At 37.7% G+C, this 21,393-nt stretch overlaps 1 protein-coding gene across 10 annotated transcripts in view; it reads right to left on the bottom strand.

The window, feature by feature from the left end:
• The window catches only part of Dlg2 (discs large MAGUK scaffold protein 2), a 2,328,307-nt gene that overhangs the window by 1,050,685 nt on the left and 1,256,229 nt on the right, over positions 1-21,393 (bottom strand). The window contains exon 1 of one of the 10 annotated variants that reach the window (XM_008844183.3): positions 3,830-3,952. The exons of the other annotated variants lie outside the window; for them this stretch is intronic. Within the exon in view, the coding sequence (XP_008842405.1) occupies positions 3,830-3,907 (78 nt within the window). The 5' untranslated portion in view covers positions 3,908-3,952. Of the gene's footprint in view, positions 1-3,829; positions 3,953-21,393 lie in introns of those variants that run through there. 10 annotated transcript variants of the gene reach the window in all.

Raw genomic sequence — 21,393 nt, 5'->3', positions numbered from 1 at the left:
ATTTTATTATTTTTATTTTATGTGTATGAGTATATTGCCTGCATGTATGTAAGTACACCCGTGTTGTGCCATGCCCACAGAAGTCAGAAGAGGACCCCTGGAAATGGAGTTACACATGTTTGTTAGCCACCATATGGATCCTGGGAAACAAACCCTGGTCCTCTGCAAGACCAGTCCAGGCTCTTAACTGCTGTGCTATCTCTCCAGCCCTTTTCAATGTATCTTCAATATATTAGCGTTTTAGAGAAAAGCCACCTGGAAAGGAACTAAATTAAGCTGTTTAAGGTGAAATATAACATGTATACAACAGAAACACTAACTTCTCAGCTAATTACAAGGGATTTCAATAAGAGGGAATAGTTATTTGAATAGACATGCTCTATTGTGACCAAGCACTCTTAGTTTCATATTACCACTTTTAAAATAATTTTGTTCACAGAATTTGCTGATATGAATAGACTGTCTCTTCAATGAAAGAATAACAAGAAAACTTTGCTTTTCATTTTCAGAAAAAAATATAGCAATGTGAATTACCTAACATCTTTGACTTATTCTTAAAAGAAATCACACTAACAATTGCCTAGAATTTAGACCCTTTTTGATGAAAGGTATCTTTGGATTCTATAGAAAGATCAACGAGTACAAACATCAACGTTTAGGTTATAAGGATATGACAGTTACAAGCTGTTTAACAAGAATAATAGCTGCCAAGATAACGCCTTGCTGCAATTATCCAAGTAGAGAGGACCAAATGTGAAATCATTAACAGAACAGGCAATTCTCTATTCAAGAAAATTTAGGTATCACTTTTTCTGAAATAAGGCTGTTGAGTTGCACAATCAGAAACTTTGATTTTGCAAACTTCATGACTTTAGGAGTTCTGATGTAAAGTAGGTAGTGCAAAATAAGAAGCAATACTTAGCTTATTAAGACAAGATCATGTTAGGACACCCTGGACAAGTATGAGGGATGGCAGATGGTGCTTCAAATAGCTTAGGTTGACTTGGGTTCCAATCCCAGCATGGAAAGGTACTACTAGTCCTGTGAACCTGGGCTATTGAATCTCCTCTCAAGGATTCTAGAAAAATAACCTATCTTATAGGATACGAAGATCAAATTAAACCTTACATATAAAGCACTTAACTGTTGCATAGTGTATCTGTGAATAGTGCTATTTATAATATTACTATCATTGTCATCATTATGACGTACATCACACAAGCTAGTGAACTGTGCTGGCATTTAACTGAGGCAAAATAGTAGACCAGGCGACTGGAAATAAAGGCATGTTGTGTGGTTAGAATGGCATTTAGATTTGTACATTCCCATTTTGCTTTTCAATCAATCACAACCCTGAGGAAAATGCTTTCCAGTCAAACCTGAATGTTAACATAGGATGGAAGGGCCATGATGAGTGAAGATTGGTATACTAGGTTGGGGAAGGGGAAAAAAAGCCAAAAATTATAAAGGATAGTAAAATGACAATCACGATTCATAAAACAGACTTTTCCTCTCAAATGCTAAAACGTGTTCTGGTCTGAATATATATCAACATTTATTTCACAAGTAACTAGTCATTTCCTAAGTAAATTCAAAAATAATTGGATTTTATACATCTTTCTCCATTTGATGATAAACTATGCTAATGTATCTTTAGAAGCAACGTATACTCTCAGTCATATTTACCACTATTCAGCCTCTGATGTCATAGGAATACTTTCTATCAATTGATTCAGCTTGTGATATATTTATCAACTTCCTTCACAAAGTTTCTTACTGAATTCTTAGCTAAAGGTACTAATTCATAATAATTGGTCTAAGTCATTTGATACAATTAGGAAGACAGAATAAACTATTCCCATTCACTGAAAGGCTATCTTTTTTCAGGTATCATACCTTTTAATTTATCAAAGGAACTCTATTAAATACAAACTTTTGGGGAGAAAGGATGCTATTTTTATGTTCGATATCAGGACCTAGCACTCAAAATTAGATCTTTTTATTCTCTTTGACTAGCACAAGGATTACAACTAATTTTTCCTTTGGTTTCTATTACTCTGGCAGTAAAACTTTAGTTTTCTAATGCTGATTTCCTGATGCATATTGGAGGACAAAGAATTTAAAAACTTTAGCCACATATTTGGTTTCTTCTTGCCTATTGTGGGCATTATCTGAGATAGAAATGAAGGGGAGTTTTGAGGGCTCCTTTTTAGTGTCCTCACACACCGAGAGCCCAGAGCCCATTTTACTTTATTGGATTAACAACCTTTTAATTCCTGTACACTGAATATCATAGAGCTGCTATTCTGTATGATGATGAGATACCCACATTCTGGATGAAACTTCAATTAAACAGCAATGGAAAATTTAACTTTTCTCCACATGCTAATTTGCCAGAAGGCATTATCTCCCAGTGCTGTTCAGAGTCTTAAATTTTTTATGGGTAGAAAATTTTTCTAATAGAAACCTAAGTAGGTCTTCCTACTTCCCATGTCTCTTTCCTTAAAAATTACTTGAGAAGGAAATAAGCAAAAATCCCCCAAAGCTGGCTGTTCAATATACATGGTACTGGGACATGGTTGGCTTGCAGTTTGTGACATATAGAATGGGAAAGAGTCCAATGTTACCACAAACCCTCCCTCCTACTCCTCTACCAAAAGGGTCAATAAAGAGCAGGGTTTTATCATGTGATAGCTTTCAGAAGAGGACACTGTGAAAGGCTACATCCCTGAAAGCAGAACCCCAACAATATTTTCTCTTTTCACATTACAATCCTATCTTGGTTAATCACTAGCTTCTTATGTGTTTTATCAACATTCCGACTCTGATGGAACAAACAGAATGTTAAAGCAAGGCATCTTTGTAGTTGGAAGAAAGAACTGTGCCAGAGACCCTGAGAGCCAGCCCGGGTCAGTCTCAGGTGCCTTCTAAAGGCAAAAAGGGTCTGTGCTAAAAGCATCCTTGGAATAATATAGACAGTCTCTGTTTCACAAAATTCTATTACCTTTGGAAGTTTCCCCAAAACCTACCAAATTGGATTCTGATTTCCAAAATAGGAATTGGCCAGTACTTCAGAAAGCATGGGAAAATTAAGGATAGGAACCATCATCTTCTGTTATATTCTGGTTTGTAATATCCCTCAGGCCATCTTAATATCTTAGAGAAACATAGAACTAAGGAGGTGAATCTATAGGGAGATTCTCTGGAGACAACTGGTCCTGCTGAATAAAAGATACAAAAGCCATTCTCTAAACAGAGATGAACAGATGGTTGAAAATACAATTTCTGCTCAGTGTAAACACTTTTAAAATGAAGATTTTTGTTGACTGGTAAGAATATCAAGCACTCCTGTGAGGGCTGATGAGTGTTATTGAAAGTCTCCTAGGACACAGGCTAGAACACATGTCCTAGAGAAAGACACTGGTATATATAATGCTCCTTTAGTCCCAGAGATCACAGTAATCAAAATAATGCAGTACAGCAACAAGTTTACTAGAGAGCTCCCTGAACAAGCACAAATTTCAGCAGCTCAATGCTTTCATCCTCTGCAATTTAAGGGGATGCTTGTCTCTGGGAGACCTCTGTCAATTGAAGATTTCACCAAACATTTGGACTAGCCAGTGATCCTCCTTATCCCTGAATGCTCCTCTCCCTCCAGAGCTAGGCTCTAAGAGCTACCTACCCCTTCTTAAGTGGCAAGGACCACATTCACAGTGAGAGGCAGGCTCTCATGACAAGCGAATAAAGACTGCGTCTGTATTCAGACCAACAGTCCAGACCAGGCACTTGGCGCATCTGTAAGGCGATCTTCCTCCCCACTCATCCATACCTTCTCTGATTTCGCCTTCCTGGCATTGTGCACGAACCTGCGACCCAGCTTCTTGGCATACCAGATCGAAGCAAACATAGCGATGCCAACGGAGATTCACAATGAAGCCTCTGCACAATCAACTTCCCACCGCGGCTGAGCCGAGCAGAATCCGGCTGGAGCTGTCACTTGCAGGCTGTTGCTTTCTCAGTTCCTCTCATGCTGGTTAGCCAAGGAGAGGGTGGGAAGAGGGAGGGGTTGGGGGAAAGGCAGTCCTGTTTGGCCGGTCTGCAGGTATATTTACATCCTGCCAGCAGGAGGTCCGGGAGAGGCGGTGCAGCCTTCAGAGCCTGCTCATGCACATCTACTTGGCTAAGTATCCAGCTGCGGTTCTTCAGCTCCTTAGCCACCAAACTCCATGTGTGTGAGGAGGAAGGGAAGCCGCAGTCGACTCCACAGAGGGAGCTCACCTCAGACTCACTCCAACTGCAAGCCTCGCTTGGCTTCCTTCTGTTTTGACAGTACGTGCTGGCGGCAGTGGCCACGTAAAGACATCCAGAGAAAGCCTCACAGGTAAATGAGACAGTGCAAGAGCTGCTGGGCACCAGGGCGAGGTAGAGAACCACGGCTCTGGCTTTGGCCCTGGAGGCACAAACAGGTGTCCAGGAAATCCGTGTCAGATTCTCCAAGATAACTAACTATTGGGATGGCTAGAAACAGCATCCTTTCCTTCTCCATCCCCAATCCATTTGATTCAAGGAAAGTTACATCTCTGCCCACAGCCTAGGAAGGAAGCAGCTTACTTCTTTAGAGACTGGCTCAGGACAAAGGGCAAAGTTAATAGGAAGAAGTTATTTAAAATGCCTCAGTGAAGGTCCTTAGTTTTCCAAATCATTCTCAAGGAACTGAAACCTCTTTTATAGCAAGTTTTTCAGTGTGGGGACTAAACTATGGAAAATTTCAGCTTACAGCTACCTTGAAACAAAAATAGAAAACTCTCCTTTTTCTTCCCTCCCTCCCTCCCTCCCTTCTCCTCCACTTCCTCCTCCTCATCTTCCTCCACCTCCTTCTCCTCTCTCTCTGTCTCTCTCTCTGTCTCTGTCTCTCTCTCTCTGTCTCTCTCTCTCTCTCTCTCTCTTTCCCTCCCCCCTCCCTTTCTCATGTTAAATGGACAGTTGTAATACCACCTTGGGAAAGGTAGATTTATAACAGCTCTTAAACCATTAAACCATGTTTCTTTGAAGAAATTTCAAGTTTGATTGTAAAAGGTCCTTGTTTCCAACTTCAATTATCTCATTAGAGCTTAGACTATCACATGCCACTTTTAAAGTAAAGTCAATTTTGAGAGACAAATATTTCCTCTACTGAGAGATAATGCTCAAGCCCCTTGCCAATAGTACTAAAGAATAAAACATAGATATATTTTCCATCCAGTAAACATTTCCTAATTGACCTTACCACTATAAGCACACGTGAATCACTGTCAATACATTTACAGACACTTGCAAGAAAATTTCCTTCTCTCAACAAAGCTACTGCCAGCAGTAAGTCTTGTAACTGACTTACAAAGTGTTAGACTTAGAATCAAGTAAGAAAATATATTGCTAATTCCCTGAGGAGCAATTGGATGTTGCAACAAGGTAGTGTGGGATAAGTCAGTTGCAGTCAGACTTCACGTGTATCTTACTGAGGTAACTGTGCCTAGAACTCTCCTCAGCACAGTGCATATGATCTGGTTTCTGACCCTCAGGCAACTGAGAAGATGATTCTTGAGGTCCTGTTCTCTGCTCTAAGGTCCTGTTCTTCATTTGAAAGTTAAATGGAACTGTGGTGAAATGGTTCTATATTCTGAAAAGCCTACAGTAGACCCCTAAGGGTAGCTGGCTCCTTCTACCTTCTTTGACATACGTAACTGCCACTCAGAGTTTTGTTTTGCCAATAGCTACCTCTTTTGCTTTGTGCCTTCACAAGCACTATTTTCTTTTTGTTTCTTTTGGACTCTCTTAAGCAACCCTCATGCAAACTTCTCCATGTTACACCCTGTACTCCTTGGAGGCAAAGTACCACAAAAATCCAACAAATAAATGCATGATAATTCCTGCTTAGGTTTCAAAGAGCTTCTCCACAGGACCACAGCTTACCCAATGTTACTGTACTGCTAAGGCATTCATTATTTCTGCACACAAGTGTGTCCAAGCCATGTTGTAGTTAAAAGAGTACTCAACTGGAAAAAGAAACACAGTGTATGAAAGACAGGAGAATATGCACCTTAAATTAATGAGTGAAATATTTTTTCCTTAATGCTTTAAGATGGTATCAGACAAAAAAAGAGTTGAAACAAGAAGATATTGGACTCTGAAACCACTGGTAGATGCCAGAAAGAGAATCAAAGAATGTTCATTTATTGTGAGGGAACTAACATTATACATTTTGCATTCTCTTCATAATTTTAAATTTCCCTTTGATATTTGACCATCATGTTTTCTGCTGTTGTTTTTTTGTTGCTGCTAATGACCATCTTCTCCCACTCTACAAGGAGGCTTTATTCACTTTTCCAGGATAGAATTCGTGAGGCAACAAATGCAGCCTAACAACAAAGATTCAACTGAAAAACTAACGGTAATTATTTTTCCTTAAATAGGAAGCTGGAGGTGGAAAAAAATGTGTAGAGTAGGATATGAGTTGTCAGGGTGTATGTTGGAGTTATCCAAATGCTAAGCAAATGTAGGTATTCAAAATTTATTTGTAACGTATGTCTATGACAAAAATGGGAAAAAATATAAATTAGGAAAGACTGGAAGAGCCAATAGGAGACTGTGATTTTTCATTTTCAAATATGAATATAATGTCAATCAAATGAAGTCACTGCCATGTTTACAAAACCATCTTCCTTGGGACCTCAAGGAGCAAACACATTGCCTACAAACAGGATGGCAGCTGCCTATAGTTAATCCTAATTCTCTCTAACCACTGCTCCGTTGATTGAGATAAATAACTTGCAGCTCTGTTGTGTAAGGAAGACAGGTTTTTCAGACACTTTCCATCTACATATGATCACTACCTGGACAGACACTTTCCTTTGTCATTTCATTTCTAATATCGCTCTCAGGGCAGAAGTATACCAGTGCAGCTGAGTGTGAGATCCAATATTAATCCTTTTAAGCAGCTTTGGGCTCATAACACACACAGTGTGCGCGCTTCCTCTGAATTTTCAAGGTCAATGAAATGCTAAAATAAAGCTATTAGATATTATTCAACTACATTTTTGGCCTAGCATGTTAGATTTTCTTTTTAAAATTGATCTACACATATACATAATTTTTTAAAAGCAGAGAAAGAACGTAATCCTTAGAAACTAATATCTACTCAGATTCACTGTGGAATACTAACCAAAGAAAAATGTGTTGAAATACAAGTGAGCTAATGCACAAAATCAAACTCCTATACAGATTTGTATTTGGTTTTTATGCACATTCCTATGACTAGCATCTGCCAATCAGTAAACAGCAAGTATAGAATATACATTACATAGAATATTGGAGTAAAAAATCATACATATATTTGCCTTCAGAACTGCCAAGGTCTTGATGTTACTTCTATACAGGATAATGGAAAGAGGAAGATAAGAGCAGTTGCAATTTGGTCTGAATATTCTTATACTATGTGAGCCATCAACGCAAGGGCATGTTCACATTATCAGCTGTGTTATTGGATAGGTAAGCAATGCTGTCCCCAACATTTTATTGACTATGTACTACATGCCAAATGCTAGGGACCTCTAAATTAATAAAACACAATTGCTCCTCTCCTGAAGCCCTGTACAGTTCGGGACACCAATGTATACAAATATAAATTTCAAGACAGGATGACACTGAGTCAGATATGTAAATGTGATTTGGAGGTTCCTGAACAAAAATTGCAGTTTTTCACTTTCTATATGACATAAACCTAAAAATAGAAGTTAACCATAAAAACACAATAATTAATACCAATGTAAATTTTAAAAAGGCTGGGGCTGGAGGAATGGCTCACCAGTTAAGAGCACTGACTGCTCTTGCAGAGGACCTGAATTTGATTCCCAGCACCCTCATGGTGGCTAACAACCATCTGTAATTCCAGTTCTGGGGGAATCGACGCCTTCTTCTGACCTGCGTGGATGTTGCACAACACAGGTGCACTTACACACATGCAGGTAATACACTCATATGCATAAAATAAAAATGATAAATATAAAAAAGGCAAAAATATAAATCTCTTATGTTTTACCCCCATGCTCAGTAGGAAAAAATGGGCACTATGAACTTTTAGATATATTAAGGTCAATACTAACTAGCTCAGTCATAGATATATTTCTGCACCAAAGAGATAAGCACAACCATGAAAAATGTTTTGAATTATTGCTAATGACTCCACTGAGTAATTATAAGTGCACTAAACTTTATTTTTCTGCTCTTAAAATCATCAAAACTATTTCTTTGATGTTTTAATATATCATGCATAATAATAATATACTTAGAATATAGGTAATATAGTATTCATGTACCTAGTGTGCACAGTTAATACATTTTCATATTTTTCCCTATTTCTTTCCCAACAATTTTGAAAGGGATATCATCCTCAAAATGGGTAAATCTTCTCATCCAGCGCCACTCTGCTTTATCTAAAGCCAATTGTCCATCAAACTGACTGCAGCATCTCCTTAAGGACATATGATTTTTTTCTAGAATAGATATTTCAAAATGCAACTGGCATATCATAGGATGTGGCCATCTATAATTTTAATTCATTACCAAGAACTCTACAGTTTTGACTATTATTTTATGAGTTTTGTATCCTAGGTGGCACAGTCTAATCAGGCATAATTCATGATATATGTTGTCTATTTTTGGTCATCCTTTGCTGCACTGTCTATGTGCTTATATATAGCTGGGGATCCAACCCAGGGCCTCAGGCATTCTAGGCAAGGGCTAAACCACTGAGCTGTATCCTTAGCTCTTGATGTGTGGTTTCATAATTACCTGTAAGTCTTAGACCTTTACATGTTTATTGACTATTTGAACTGCCTTTTGTTCATAGCCTTTTGCTCATTTTAAAATAGAGCTAAATGTTTCTTATTGATTTATGGAAGTGCTTTAATATTCTGGACATTAGTCCTTTGTGTATCAGGGCCTTTAATTATATCTGCTCCCATTCTCTGACTTGTCTTCTGATTTACTTAATGTTTGGCCATACAGAATCTCTATAAATGTTTAAATTTACTGAAATCATTCATGTTTTTCTTCATGTTTGTACATGTCTGTATCTTAAAAATGTTTTTCTCTTCCAAATTCAAAAATATATTGCTTTATATTTTCCTCTAGACAATTTAATCTTGTGTTTTATATGAGTATCATCACATTGTTTCTTTAATTTAATCAGAGATAGAAATCCATGTTTCCTCCATATGTACAACCAGATCTATGTATTTATTTGATATTTAAGAATGCTGTTCTCGTTACTTACTGACTTGCCATAGCCTAAAGTCATATGTCTACATCATATGTGTGTATATAATTACATTCTGGGCCATCTTATATTTTCATTTATTGGGCCAATACCTCATTATATGTATTTTACAGTAAATACTAACAATTGAAGAGCTAATTACCCTTCCATTTCACCTAACGCCCCAACTTTATTTTAAATACATTTGTGAGACTGAACACTTCTATATGAGCCCAATACATCGCATGCTGTTGCTTTGAGAGAATTTAATTCCATCCTGATGCAGTAGTTTCATTCACTATCACATCAATCATTTATGTTAGTACCGTCCTCATTAACTTCTTACTATTAAACTTTACTTGCAATAGCTCCTACAAGCTACTGATTTCCCCCTTTTTTCCCCCATGAATTAAAACTCCTTCTTACAGATCTATAAATTTTAAAAGTCAGCAAATTTCTGTCACAGTTAAACATACTCAAACTTTTAATTTTTTCCTAAACTATATTCACCTTGTACTTAAATAATACTACAGATAGTAATTTCCACATTGATCATTTTTGTTAGCATTCTGAAGATACTATATATACCACAATGTCATCTGGCATGATATCGGCTATCATTCTGATTGTTGCATTGTTAGAAATATGAGTGGCTTAATTAAATAATATTTTGTCTTTTTCAGCTCAGAGTGACTGCAACATTGTATATTTATAAATGTATGTATATGTATGTAGCAATAATATTCAAAGAAGAGAAGAAGCTGTGAGAGAGTGAAGGGCCACAGGAGGAGTTGGAAAGGAACTAGGAGGGGTGGCAATAATGCAAATACAATACTCATGTATGAGATTCTGAAAATAATAAAAATAATTTATAGTTTTTAAAAGTCTGCTTTGAACTCATAATTGTTCTTTAATCTGATTAGTGAGCGTGTGTGTGTGTGTGTGTGTGTGTGTGTGTGTGTGAAGTAGACGCGTATGTGTGGTCTCACTTTTGTGTGCATGTGCACGTGGAAGCTAGAGTTTGGCAATGCGTACCTTGTAAATCATTCTCTGCCTTATATATAGAGGCACAGCCTCTCATTTGAACCTGGAGCTGGCTGATTTAACTAGTCTAGCTAGCCAGTTTGCTGTGGAGAATCCCCGGTCTCTGCCTCACTCCTGAGTGCTAGTATTACAGTTCTGCATGTTTCCATGTTACCATGTTAGGCTGCATTTACACTGTGCTGAATATGAGAACTCTGGTCTTCAAGTCTTCATACTTTCCCAGCAAGTGCTTTCCTCCCCTCAGCCATTTACTTGGATCCTGATTAAGTTTTGAAGTCTCTATCTTACCCTTCTCCTTCATTTTTATTATTGCCTTTGTGGAAAATCATTCTTTCATTCTCTCCAGTGACCTCATTATAACACCTTCTATTTCTTTGATATCTTATCCTGTACTACTTTCTAGATTACATATGTTTTCCAAATACATTTTTTATCTTGTACTAATATATTGCAATAACCATTTTAAAAAGTGAGATTTGGAGTTTTTGTCAGTTTTTTTTTTTTTTTTTTTTTTTGCTTTGTTTTTTCTTGGTTTATTTGTTCATACCATGTTGCCCAGGGTGATGTTGAACTTACTGTTTAGTTGAGGCTGGGCTTTAATCTATAAACCTCCTGCCTCTACTTCCTAAGCACTAGAATTATAGGCATATCTCACTAAGCCTAGTAATAGTGCTTGATTTAAATACTTATTTTTATTATTTTTATTTTAATTTATTATATATGTATATTTTATTATATATGTGTATGAGTGCATTGCCTGCATGTGTATAAGTGCACCCATGTAATGCAATGTCCTTCAGAGGTAAGAAGAAGACATCAAATCCCCTGGAACTGGATTTATGGACAATTGTTAGCTCCCATGTGGGTGCTGGGAATTGAACCTGGGTACTCTGCAAGGGCAGACAGTGCTCTTAAATGCTGAGCTATCTCTCTAGCCCCCAACAGTGCTTTTTTCTAATAAATTGCTAAATATATTTATTTTAGATACTCTATTGCTTTTTAAAACCTGTCTGATCTTTTATCACGGTGTTCTGCTCTTGTGTTATAAATTTTTCTTCTATCATCTTTCAGGTTTCATTTTAAGACATGCTTACTTTGTTGACTTAATATGATGCTTTAATTTCCCAGTTGTCTTGGGGACCTGGCTTCTCAGTCCACTGCGGGTTGGCCATTCCTCCATGTCTGTACATTCTTATTCTGAGCTCTTCTGTACGATGGTCTCCTGTCTCCTTGTTTTCAAAGACTTTTAGTTGTATAACTCTTGTTTTTGGAGAGTTTTACACATCTGTCTGGCAGTTACCCTGATATTTTACTAGTCCACAAAGAGTTTAATGTTATCTTTTCATTTTGGGGTCACTGTCCCCACAAAGTGTTTTTTTTTTTCATTTAGCTCTCTACACATAATAGAAACTAGAACTGACTACCTTGATGTCTTTCTGGACTAGTGAATGAAGACTTTCATTAACCCTTTCATTCTGTGAGAATTTAAAAAAATGTTATTTATTATTTTTATTTTATGTTTATGCATGTATTGTCTGCATGTAGGTGAGTGCAATGCCCACAGAGGACAGAAGAGGTTGTTGGATTCCCTGGAACTGGGGTTATGGACAGTTGTTAGGTGCCATGTGGGTGCTGGGATTCGAACCCAGGTCTTCTGCAAGAATAGTGTTCTTAACTGCTGAGCCATCTCTCCAGACCCTCTATGAGAAAAATTTTAAAAGCCTTATACAAAGTCCTAATTTTCACATTTTTAGTGACCTTAAGATCAAGTGTCCTAACGGGCATGAGAACCCCTCGTTCTTACTCCAGCCTGGGTTCTTTATTGAGCCCCATATACTGCTGGGATACCACAACCATGTCAATAGCTCTCTGGTATGATATTCGTTATGTACAAACACAAGTCAAAGTAGTATACCTCTAACTTACCAGAAAAACCAGTAAGAACTTAACCTACTCAAAAAGGTTTGATGTTTAATAAGAATGTATGGAAACTGTATTATAAAATGTATTGTGATATGAGCTGCTCCACACAAGAGACTTTAAAAGCCACCATAATATAATAATTAATCACTTAAATGTATCTGTGAGCACCACTGTCATAGTTTGTTTTGTATATCTTCAGAAGTCTACATAGTTCTTTGCACATGGTAGGAACTCAATAAATAGTTTTTGAACTATCAAATATTCAATGAATGAATGAACAAATGAATAAGTATAATCGTATAATTAAATTATGGTCTTGGAGGAAGAAAGTTAGGTACTCTGCAGACAGAAATTCGGCACCTATTATTATTCCACACTCATAGTTTTACCTCATAGTGATCTTCATACTGTTGGAGTAGCCATTATAAGGATTCAAAGTGCTTTCAAAACCAATGTGTGATGGTAACAACACTGGTTGTTATGTGGCCTACAAGTGGTCACTATTTTTGTACTGTTATTTTTCATCTCCCATAGGGACTAGTGATATTTTAGGAAATTAAATAAATACAGCCTATTCATAAATAAATAAACTCTCATTTTCTTAAAAATGAGACACACTAACAAAACATACAACTCATTACATTTTCTATCCTGCCACCTACATAAAACAGCAACAGCAGCTGCTGAAATTGTCAACACAAATGTCAACTGCAGAAAATGTTGCTGAAAATACTCTGGATATTAATTGTACCCTCTCCGGCTTAAAGGATGTACACAGTTTGTAAGAAATTATTGTGTTAAATCCTTCAGGGCTGATAAGAGACAAAGGCGAGGACGTCGTTAGGTGTCTTCAGGTGAGATGTAAGTGTCTTTCCTTAGACACATATTAATTGTCTGCTGGGAAAAGTATAGGACACTCATTATTTATTTAACCTTTCCCTCTCTGGCATTCTTATACACTGCCCTGTTAGTGTTCAGTTAGTTTTAAATTTTTAATTCAAAAGACTTTCTTATTTTTTTAAGTTTTTCATGATATGTGTTCATAGTACATGGTCCTGTGTGGCGTGAGGACATTTTCATACAATTATATATTGTAAGTTGAACATATTCCCACTACAGCTGCCTACCCACTCCTCCAGTTTATCCTCTGAGTTCCCATAGGCAGTTTTGCTTCTACTTTCATGTCATATATATAGACATCATTTTATGGCTCTGTATGAAGTATAAAATCCACAAACGAGAGAAAACACACAGAATTTGTCCTTCTGTGTCTGGCTTAATATAATAAAGTATTTAAATATTTTTTTAAATGGCAACTTGGTACCATAAGAATAAACAAAGAACTATTTTTCTGCAATGATTATGTAAGTAATTAGTATGAAATATTAATAATATGAAGAAGTAAGATAAGAAGTCCAATTGAAAAGGTAACTGATTATATTTCAGCTATAATCTCATAACTTCCACTGAAGTGTAAGAATGCTTTTATTTATTGTTAAATAAATTGGGTTGGGGCTGGAGAGATGGCTCAGCAGTTAAGAACACTGGTTGTTCTTGCAGAGACCCGAGTTAGAATCCCAGCACCCACATGGCAGCTAACAGGTGTCCATAACCCCAGCCCCAGGGGATCCAACAGCCTCTTCTGACCTCTGCGGTCATTGCACAACATGGGTGCACTTACCTACATGCAGGCAATACATTCATATACATAAAATAAAAATTTAAAAATGTATTGGGTTTCATTATGCCATATTATATATACAGAGGGAATTTTATTATAACATATATATATGCATCAAATTATACTTTTTAAAAACTATATTTTAAATTTTATTTTGTTTTTTATTATGGCTGTTTTGTTTACATGCAAGTGTGCCTCATGCATTCATTGCCCACAGAGGCCAGAAGAGAATGCCAGATCCTGTAGAACTGGAGTTAAAGAAGGTTGTCAGCTACCATGTGGTTTCTGGGAACTGAATGTAGGTCCTTTGCAAGAGCATCAGGTGCTCTTAACAGCTGAAGCAGTGCTCTTCCAGTCCCAGGACTTTAATTCTTATTTGTCTGTCCCCCACTGTCCTCCAGGCTCCCTGCTTCCCATTTTTCTGGTCCCTTTCTCCCTTCAATCAGTCTAGCTTTCTACTTCCATGTTACATATATTCTGTTCTCTCTTTTCCTCGACCACTCCTCCCTTTAGATCTCTCTGTCCTCTCTGGTGGTTGCCTTTCTACTTTCTTTTCCTACAAATATACATTAAAATATGGATAAAAACATAAATCCAGGGGCTGGAGAGATGTGTCAGTGGTTAAGAGCACTGACTGCTCTTGCAGAGGACCTGGGTTCGATTCACTGCACCCACATGGTGGCTAAAAAAACCAATCTTAACTCCAGTTCCAGGGGACTCTGAAGCCCTCTCTGACCTCTGCAGCATTGCATGACACGGGTGCACTCATGTACATGCAGGCGATACACTCATACACATAAAATAAAAATGATCAATAAAATAGTTTTAAAAATACAAATCCAGATTCTGCATGAGAGAGAACATGAGCTAATTGTCTTTCTGAGTCTGGCTTATTTTGCTTCATATTATGATCTCTAGCTCCACCCATTTTCCTTTAAAAGTCATGATTTCCTTTTTCTTTATAGCTGAATATAACTGTAGTGTGAATATGTATCACATTTTCTTTATCCATCCGTCTGTTGACAGACATCTCAGCTGGCTTCATAACTCAGCTATTGAATACTGCAACAGTCAACATGGATGTGTAAGTAACTCTGTGCTTTGTGACATCTGAAAAATGTTTACCATGTATCATCTGAAATATATCACACTTTAGGAAATACTCCAATTTCATGGACCCTCATAAGAAATTCTTGAATCTGATAGTATCTTATTCTACCAACTGAAATCTAAACTTTACAGAAATGAAATAGCATATCCAAATTATGTGGGGAAGGAGATAGATTGGAAAATACAAGATGTGTTTGAGAAACAGCAGAAAATTAGGCAGAAAGGCACTATCTAGTCTATAATCAGACAACGCTATTAAGTATTCAGTTGTGAGGAACATGTTAGAGTTGGAGGTTAGGATGAAGAGGTGACAGAGATGATGAGGGCCTTGCTGGGGTGATGCTGGTAGAAATAAAGTCAAGGAGTACCAAAAGAAATCATCTTTCTTGACCTTCTCTACTAGCTGCAGATTTCTAACTCATTCCCTTAGTTCAGTGCATTCTTCATAATTACTACATGCAAATAATCTATTTGATATATGTATTTTCCTGACTTTACTTGTGGACCACCCCAGGAATGCAGGGGTGTGGAATGCAGGGACCATGCCTGTCTTTCCACCAATATGTTCTTCATTTTTGTGTTTGTTTGGAGACAAGAGTCTCTCTGTAGCCCCAGCTGGCCTGGAACTCACTATGTAGATCAGGCTGTCCTGAATCTCAGAGAGATCTGCCTGCCTCTGCCTCCCAAATGCGGCATTAGTGGTGTGTACCACCATGCCCAGTTCATAGTCTTCATTCTTTTTAAAACAAATTTTGGGATTTATTTATTTTTATGTGTATGGGTGTTAGGCCTGCATGTATGTAAGTGTACCCAGGTTGTGCAAAGCCCACAGAAGAGGGGCGTTGAAGAGGGGCATTGGATCCCCTGGAACTGGAATTAGAATGGTTGTTAGCCACCATGTGGGTGCTGGGAATTGAACCCTGTTCCTCTGGAAGAACAATCAGTGCTTTTAACCTCTGAGTCATTTCTCCAGCGCCATATTCTTCATTCTTAATGCAGTGTTTAGCACACAGTTAATGCCATAAAGATAATTATTTAGTTCATAAATAAAAGAAGGGATAATTGCAGATGTCAGTTCTGTAAAATCTAACAAGTGATTTATAAACTGAAAACTAAGGTTCAAAGGCAGCTAGGGGATCTCCTGGGGACTTAGACCAAAAAAAAAAAAAAAAAAAAAAGCAATTCCCATTATAGTGTCCCTCTTTCATTGTAGTTTCTATATCTTCCCATATCTCATCAATCATTTTGTCTTCTTATTTTACAAACTCTAGTTATGACTTTCCTTAAATAAATTTAGATATTTCATTCTCTCACTGTATCTGCTGAGATTTCCTCTTGGCCACCAGTTTTCAGAAGAAGCTTTGAGGAGGATGGTTTGGTGGTAACGGCTCCTGCTGCCAAGCCTGATGACCTGAATTTAATCCCTGGGACCCATATGGTAGAAGTAGGGAACAAACTCCCAAGAGTATCAGAGCACACGTGCAGAGGCTGTCCTCTAACCTCCACACATATGCTGAGACACTCATACACCCTTCCACACACACACATGAATAAATGTGATATAATTGTTTGGGGAAAAAAGGTTTTAAATACCCTGTGCGAATATTTTGAAACTAGGTATTTGTATTTTTGTTGCTTTGTTTTTGAAATAGGGGGTGTATTGTTGCAAATTATTTGATATGGTTATTTCAGACTGCTCCAGGAAATTTAATCTATACCCAAAGGAAAGGTAGGCTTATATACATCTAATAAATATAAGAGGACCACATTTCTTTTATTAAATAAATACTTATTAGAATATTCCAGCTATTTTCTAAGTAATGAGGGTATAACAATGAATCAAACACAATAGTCCCTACCTCAAAAAATTTATATCTTAATGTGGGAAAGAGACTATAAGAATGATAAATAACAAAATTCATAGGAAAGTTCCTGTTCTAAAGGACTCGTTACATGAGTTGTATCTAAATGTCTGTGTTTGCTTCATGCTTGAGAAAGGCATGATACAAAGTAAAAGAAAGATCAGTAATAGGTATTATATATGGCTAAATGCCTTGATAGGTTAAGAAAATACACTATAAAAGTAATTTCTTTTAATCCCAGCACTCGGGAGGCAGAGGCAGGCGGATCTTTGTGAGTTCAAGGCCAGCCTGGTCTACATAGCGAGTTCCAGGACAGCTGGGGCAACAGGGAGACCCTGTCTCAAAAAGCTAAAAAAAAGTAATTTCTGAGAAAAGAGGCATTGGCAAAACATTAGAAAAATTTTGGGAAATAATAATATAATGAAGTTCTTGAGAGGCTACAGATGGTATGTTTGAAGAAAGTGTGTAGGCCAGTGTGGCTGGAGCGAGCGGATGAGAGGAAATGATTCCAAACAAGGTAAGAGAAGCCTAGAGGAGGATGCGATTGGGGTGCAGATGGCAGATCTGTGAGCCTCAGAGGCTGCTGAGGGCACTTTGACTTCTGTTGTGAATGAGATGAGAAGTGAATTCAGAGAGCTAATGTGATATTTATCACTGATGTTTTTGATGGCTCACTCACTGCTGTTTAGAAAATTACAACTGAAAAAGGTCGAGGCCTAGAACAGTTAACAGTTATTACAATTCTCCGAGTTTAAAAGAAATGACAACTCCAACAAAGCTAATACACAAGGAAATAAAAAATGGGAGTTGGGTTCTGGATATATTTAAAAATAGATGCAACAGATGTGCTTCTATATGGAGTGTGGTCTGTGAGAGAGAAAGACACACAGACGATTCCAAACGATTTGGCCTGAGAAATAAAAAAGGCTTATCTCACCACTGGCTGCGGGGAAGGCAGAGGATAGGACGGGATTTGTAGGAAAACAAGAAGTTAATTTCCGGACATAGTGTCTTACAGATATCTTTTAGGCATCTAACTAGAGACTTTGAGTAAGCTGAGATGTATATAAGTCTAGACTTTGAAAGAAGATATTGGCTTATAAATGGAATTTAATAACTTGAGCACTGGCTAAGGTAGAGAAGTAGCTCAAAGACTAAATCCGTGAGCAGCTTGATGTTTATGATTATCTATGTAATGCATAGTTTCCTTCCCTACTAAATATGAATTCTTGGAAAACACTGAGTGAAAGGACAAGAGTTAAGAGCATTGCAGTGGTGATAATGAAATTTCACAGGATGGAAGCCAGGGAGGAAAAGCAGTGAAGCTAAAAGAAGAGAATCACATTATGGGATTGAAACCCTTAAAGGACAGGTGGGGCTCAGAAAATGAGTTGAAGTCCATATTCACACAGATAATGGATTGTATTGCGGGTGCCAAGCTTTCTGTGAAAAGAGGTTTATTAAAATTAACATTTATCATATTTTTAACTAGTCAAAAGCTTCCACGCTCACCTTATTCAAAATTCAAGAAATTCTGCAAAATAGTACCTCTTTTGACATCAGTCTGAACAAAATTAGAATCAGAAATTAAGTATCTTGCTAGAAGTCATTGTACTAACAATAACCCAGATTAAGCCTGTGTCCTGGTTTGTTTCTTCATTGCTGTGACAAAATATTCTGACCAATGCCAACTTGGGAAGGAAAGAGTTTACTCAGCTTACATCTCCCAGGTTGCAGTTCATCAGGGAGCCCAAGGTAGGAACTCAGGGCAGGAACCTGGAAAAAGGAGGGTGGTGTCACCCCTGGGCAGGTCGGCCTGTGTTGCATAAGAAAGTAGGCTGATCAGGGATCAGGGGAGCAAGTCAGTAGCAGCGTTCCTCCATGGCCTGTGCTCCAGCTCCTGTTTCCAGGTTCCTGCCCTGAGTTCCTACCTTGGGCTCCTGGATGAACTGTGACCCAGGATATGTAAGCCGAATAAACCCTTTCCTCCCCAAGTTGGTATTGGTTAGAGTGTTTTGTCACAGCAATGGAGAAACAAACTAGGACAGCCTGGTAAGACATAGCCTGATTTAGAATTCTCACTCCCCACCTTAAGAGAGAATAAGATGGTATCAGATGCATGGCCTTCTCTCCTGTGTGGCAGTGTATAGCCTCTGCAAGCCTGCTAGCTGTGCTGGGAACAGAAACCTGCTGGATTCTCTGTGTTTCTTTATCTTGTCATGTTCTTGGTATTTGGTGAAGTTTTTGTAAAATTCTGTTCTCAAAGAAGTTGGGAAGAATCCAAGAATGATTTTGATCATGACTGACTAAATTGTAAAGGAGCACTGTCGCTCTAGGCTGCCCCACAGTAAAGGAGAATTCAGAGGGGCTGAGTTAAGGTGCCTCTATCCAGTTGCAAAGCCTCATATAGCATCACTTTAATAGATGGTTCCTGAATTTGTGAGCACAAAGGCAAAAGAGGAGAAAGTCGTGTTGGGGTCCAGCCTCATGGAAGGGATGGTTGCCCATCCAGAGGAAACAGACTTACTATCAACTGGACTCAGAGACGTTTCCCACCTATGAGAGAAAGGTGCCAATGGAGACTGGAATGCCACCTTTTGCAATGCTAAGCAGTGATAGCACTTGGAAATGTTTGTTGTTTCCTAAAATATCAAACATTACCACAATATGACACAGCAAGTCTACTCTTAGTTTTTGCCCAAGAGAAATGAAAGCCTATGATCATTCTAAAACTGTATACAAATTACATGACAGCTTTATTTGTGATAACCCCAAACTGGAAAAACTCAAAATGCCTATAATCAGATACAAACTGTAATATTTGCAAAATGAAATACTAATGAGCTGGAAAGAGGAACAAACAAAAGCACAAAGCACAGGTGAACCTCTGAAGAAAATGAGGCTGAGTGAAGTAAGTCAGGAAAATTAAAAAATCACATATGAATAATTGTAGTCATAAAAATTCAGGAAAATGCAAAAAACCAGCATGACAGATGTCCTTCATGGTTAACTACCACTGATGGATAGGATGAGGGGGGAGAAAAGATTTACCAAAGAACCCGGAGACATTAGAGGAACATAGGCACATTTATTACCTTGGTTGGTGATAGGTTTGCAGGGGTGTGTGTGTGTGTGTGTGTGTGTGTGTGTGTGTGTGTGCCAAAATCTATTGAATTATTTATATGCAATTTATTGTATACCATTATATCTTAGTAAAGCTATTACAAACATAAAAGAATAAAAAAATACTTGGCATCTAAAATTTGAAGTCATTTGATTTTATTAAAAGGGGAGATTTTAAAAACAAAATGAATTCATAAAAGATGAAATATGATGAAGAAAAGTAGAAACTAGGACAATTTAGTAAAAAAAAAGAACACTTGTTTCCTTTTTTACTCTTTCTCTCTCTCTCTACCTTTTTTTTTTAATCTCTCACCTACAGCAATTTTTCCTAATGAAATTTCACACTTGTCCACTTCTGCCACCATTTAACATTTAGTATTTAACATTTAACATTTAGTGCAAGTATTAACAATGTATTTTGGATATATATCTCTTGCCTGGCTTGCATTGCAAACATGTTAATAAAGAATGCAGGAAAACCCAATCAATTCTACTTTTCTATTTTATTTAGTTTTTGTGAAGAAACAGACTTAACCACAGTACTTAATTTTGATTTCAGAAATTTATTTTTCAACTCTGTTTTCTGCTACTTGCTTAGGAAACAAAGTTTGGGGGGAGGAGGCTATGCCCCAGGCTATTCATCTCCACAACCTTGGGCAGGCAAGCTACTCTAAGAAATCCTGGGATGCTTTATGTTGCCTTGCTTTGCCCAGAAACAAGAAAAAATTAGTTCTTTAATTTAAAAAGGAGGAAGATATCACCAAGGATCACGCATGCCACAACACATAATGGACTATCACCACACTTTTACTGAGCACTTAAATGGATGAAACTGCTATCTGAAAATATACTAGAGGACTTAACAGAAAATCTAAATTAGGACTCCACATGTGGCATCATTTAGGAATTCAACTGCATCATGTAGGAAAGTCTTCTCTGATGAGGAAGTGCTGCTACAGATTCAGGAACATGAGCCAAAATGATCAATTTGTTTCCTGTCGGCACAGCTCAAATTACATTTTTGACTCTGCAACACGGAGCTCCTTCCAGCACATCCATTAAGGCAACTTGGCTCATGTTGAGGTTGTCTGTAAGACCTAATGTCTATGAGAATGAATGCAGCCTCGCCAAAGGAGTGTAGAACACTGGGTTCTGAGCACAAGGGCTTTTGTCCCAGTACAGTAGCTTTGCATGAAAAGCTGGGTGACCAATCCAGTGGCAAGTCTCCAGGCATTTGGATAGGGCAGCTCAAATTCTCTCAGCTCATTCCCCGAAGATCCATGGGCCAAATTCTTCATCAATTTATTTAGAACCATGAATTGTTAACTACCAGACATAAGACCCTAGGGCAAGTCTAT

Source organism: Nannospalax galili, unplaced genomic scaffold (assembly GCF_000622305.1).
Source record: "Nannospalax galili isolate Female #2095 unplaced genomic scaffold, S.galili_v1.0 scaffold278, whole genome shotgun sequence".
NCBI classification, from domain to species: domain Eukaryota; kingdom Metazoa; phylum Chordata; class Mammalia; order Rodentia; family Spalacidae; genus Nannospalax; species Nannospalax galili.
Note: the sequence above shows the minus strand (reverse complement) of the source record. Positions and strands in the feature narration are given on the sequence as shown.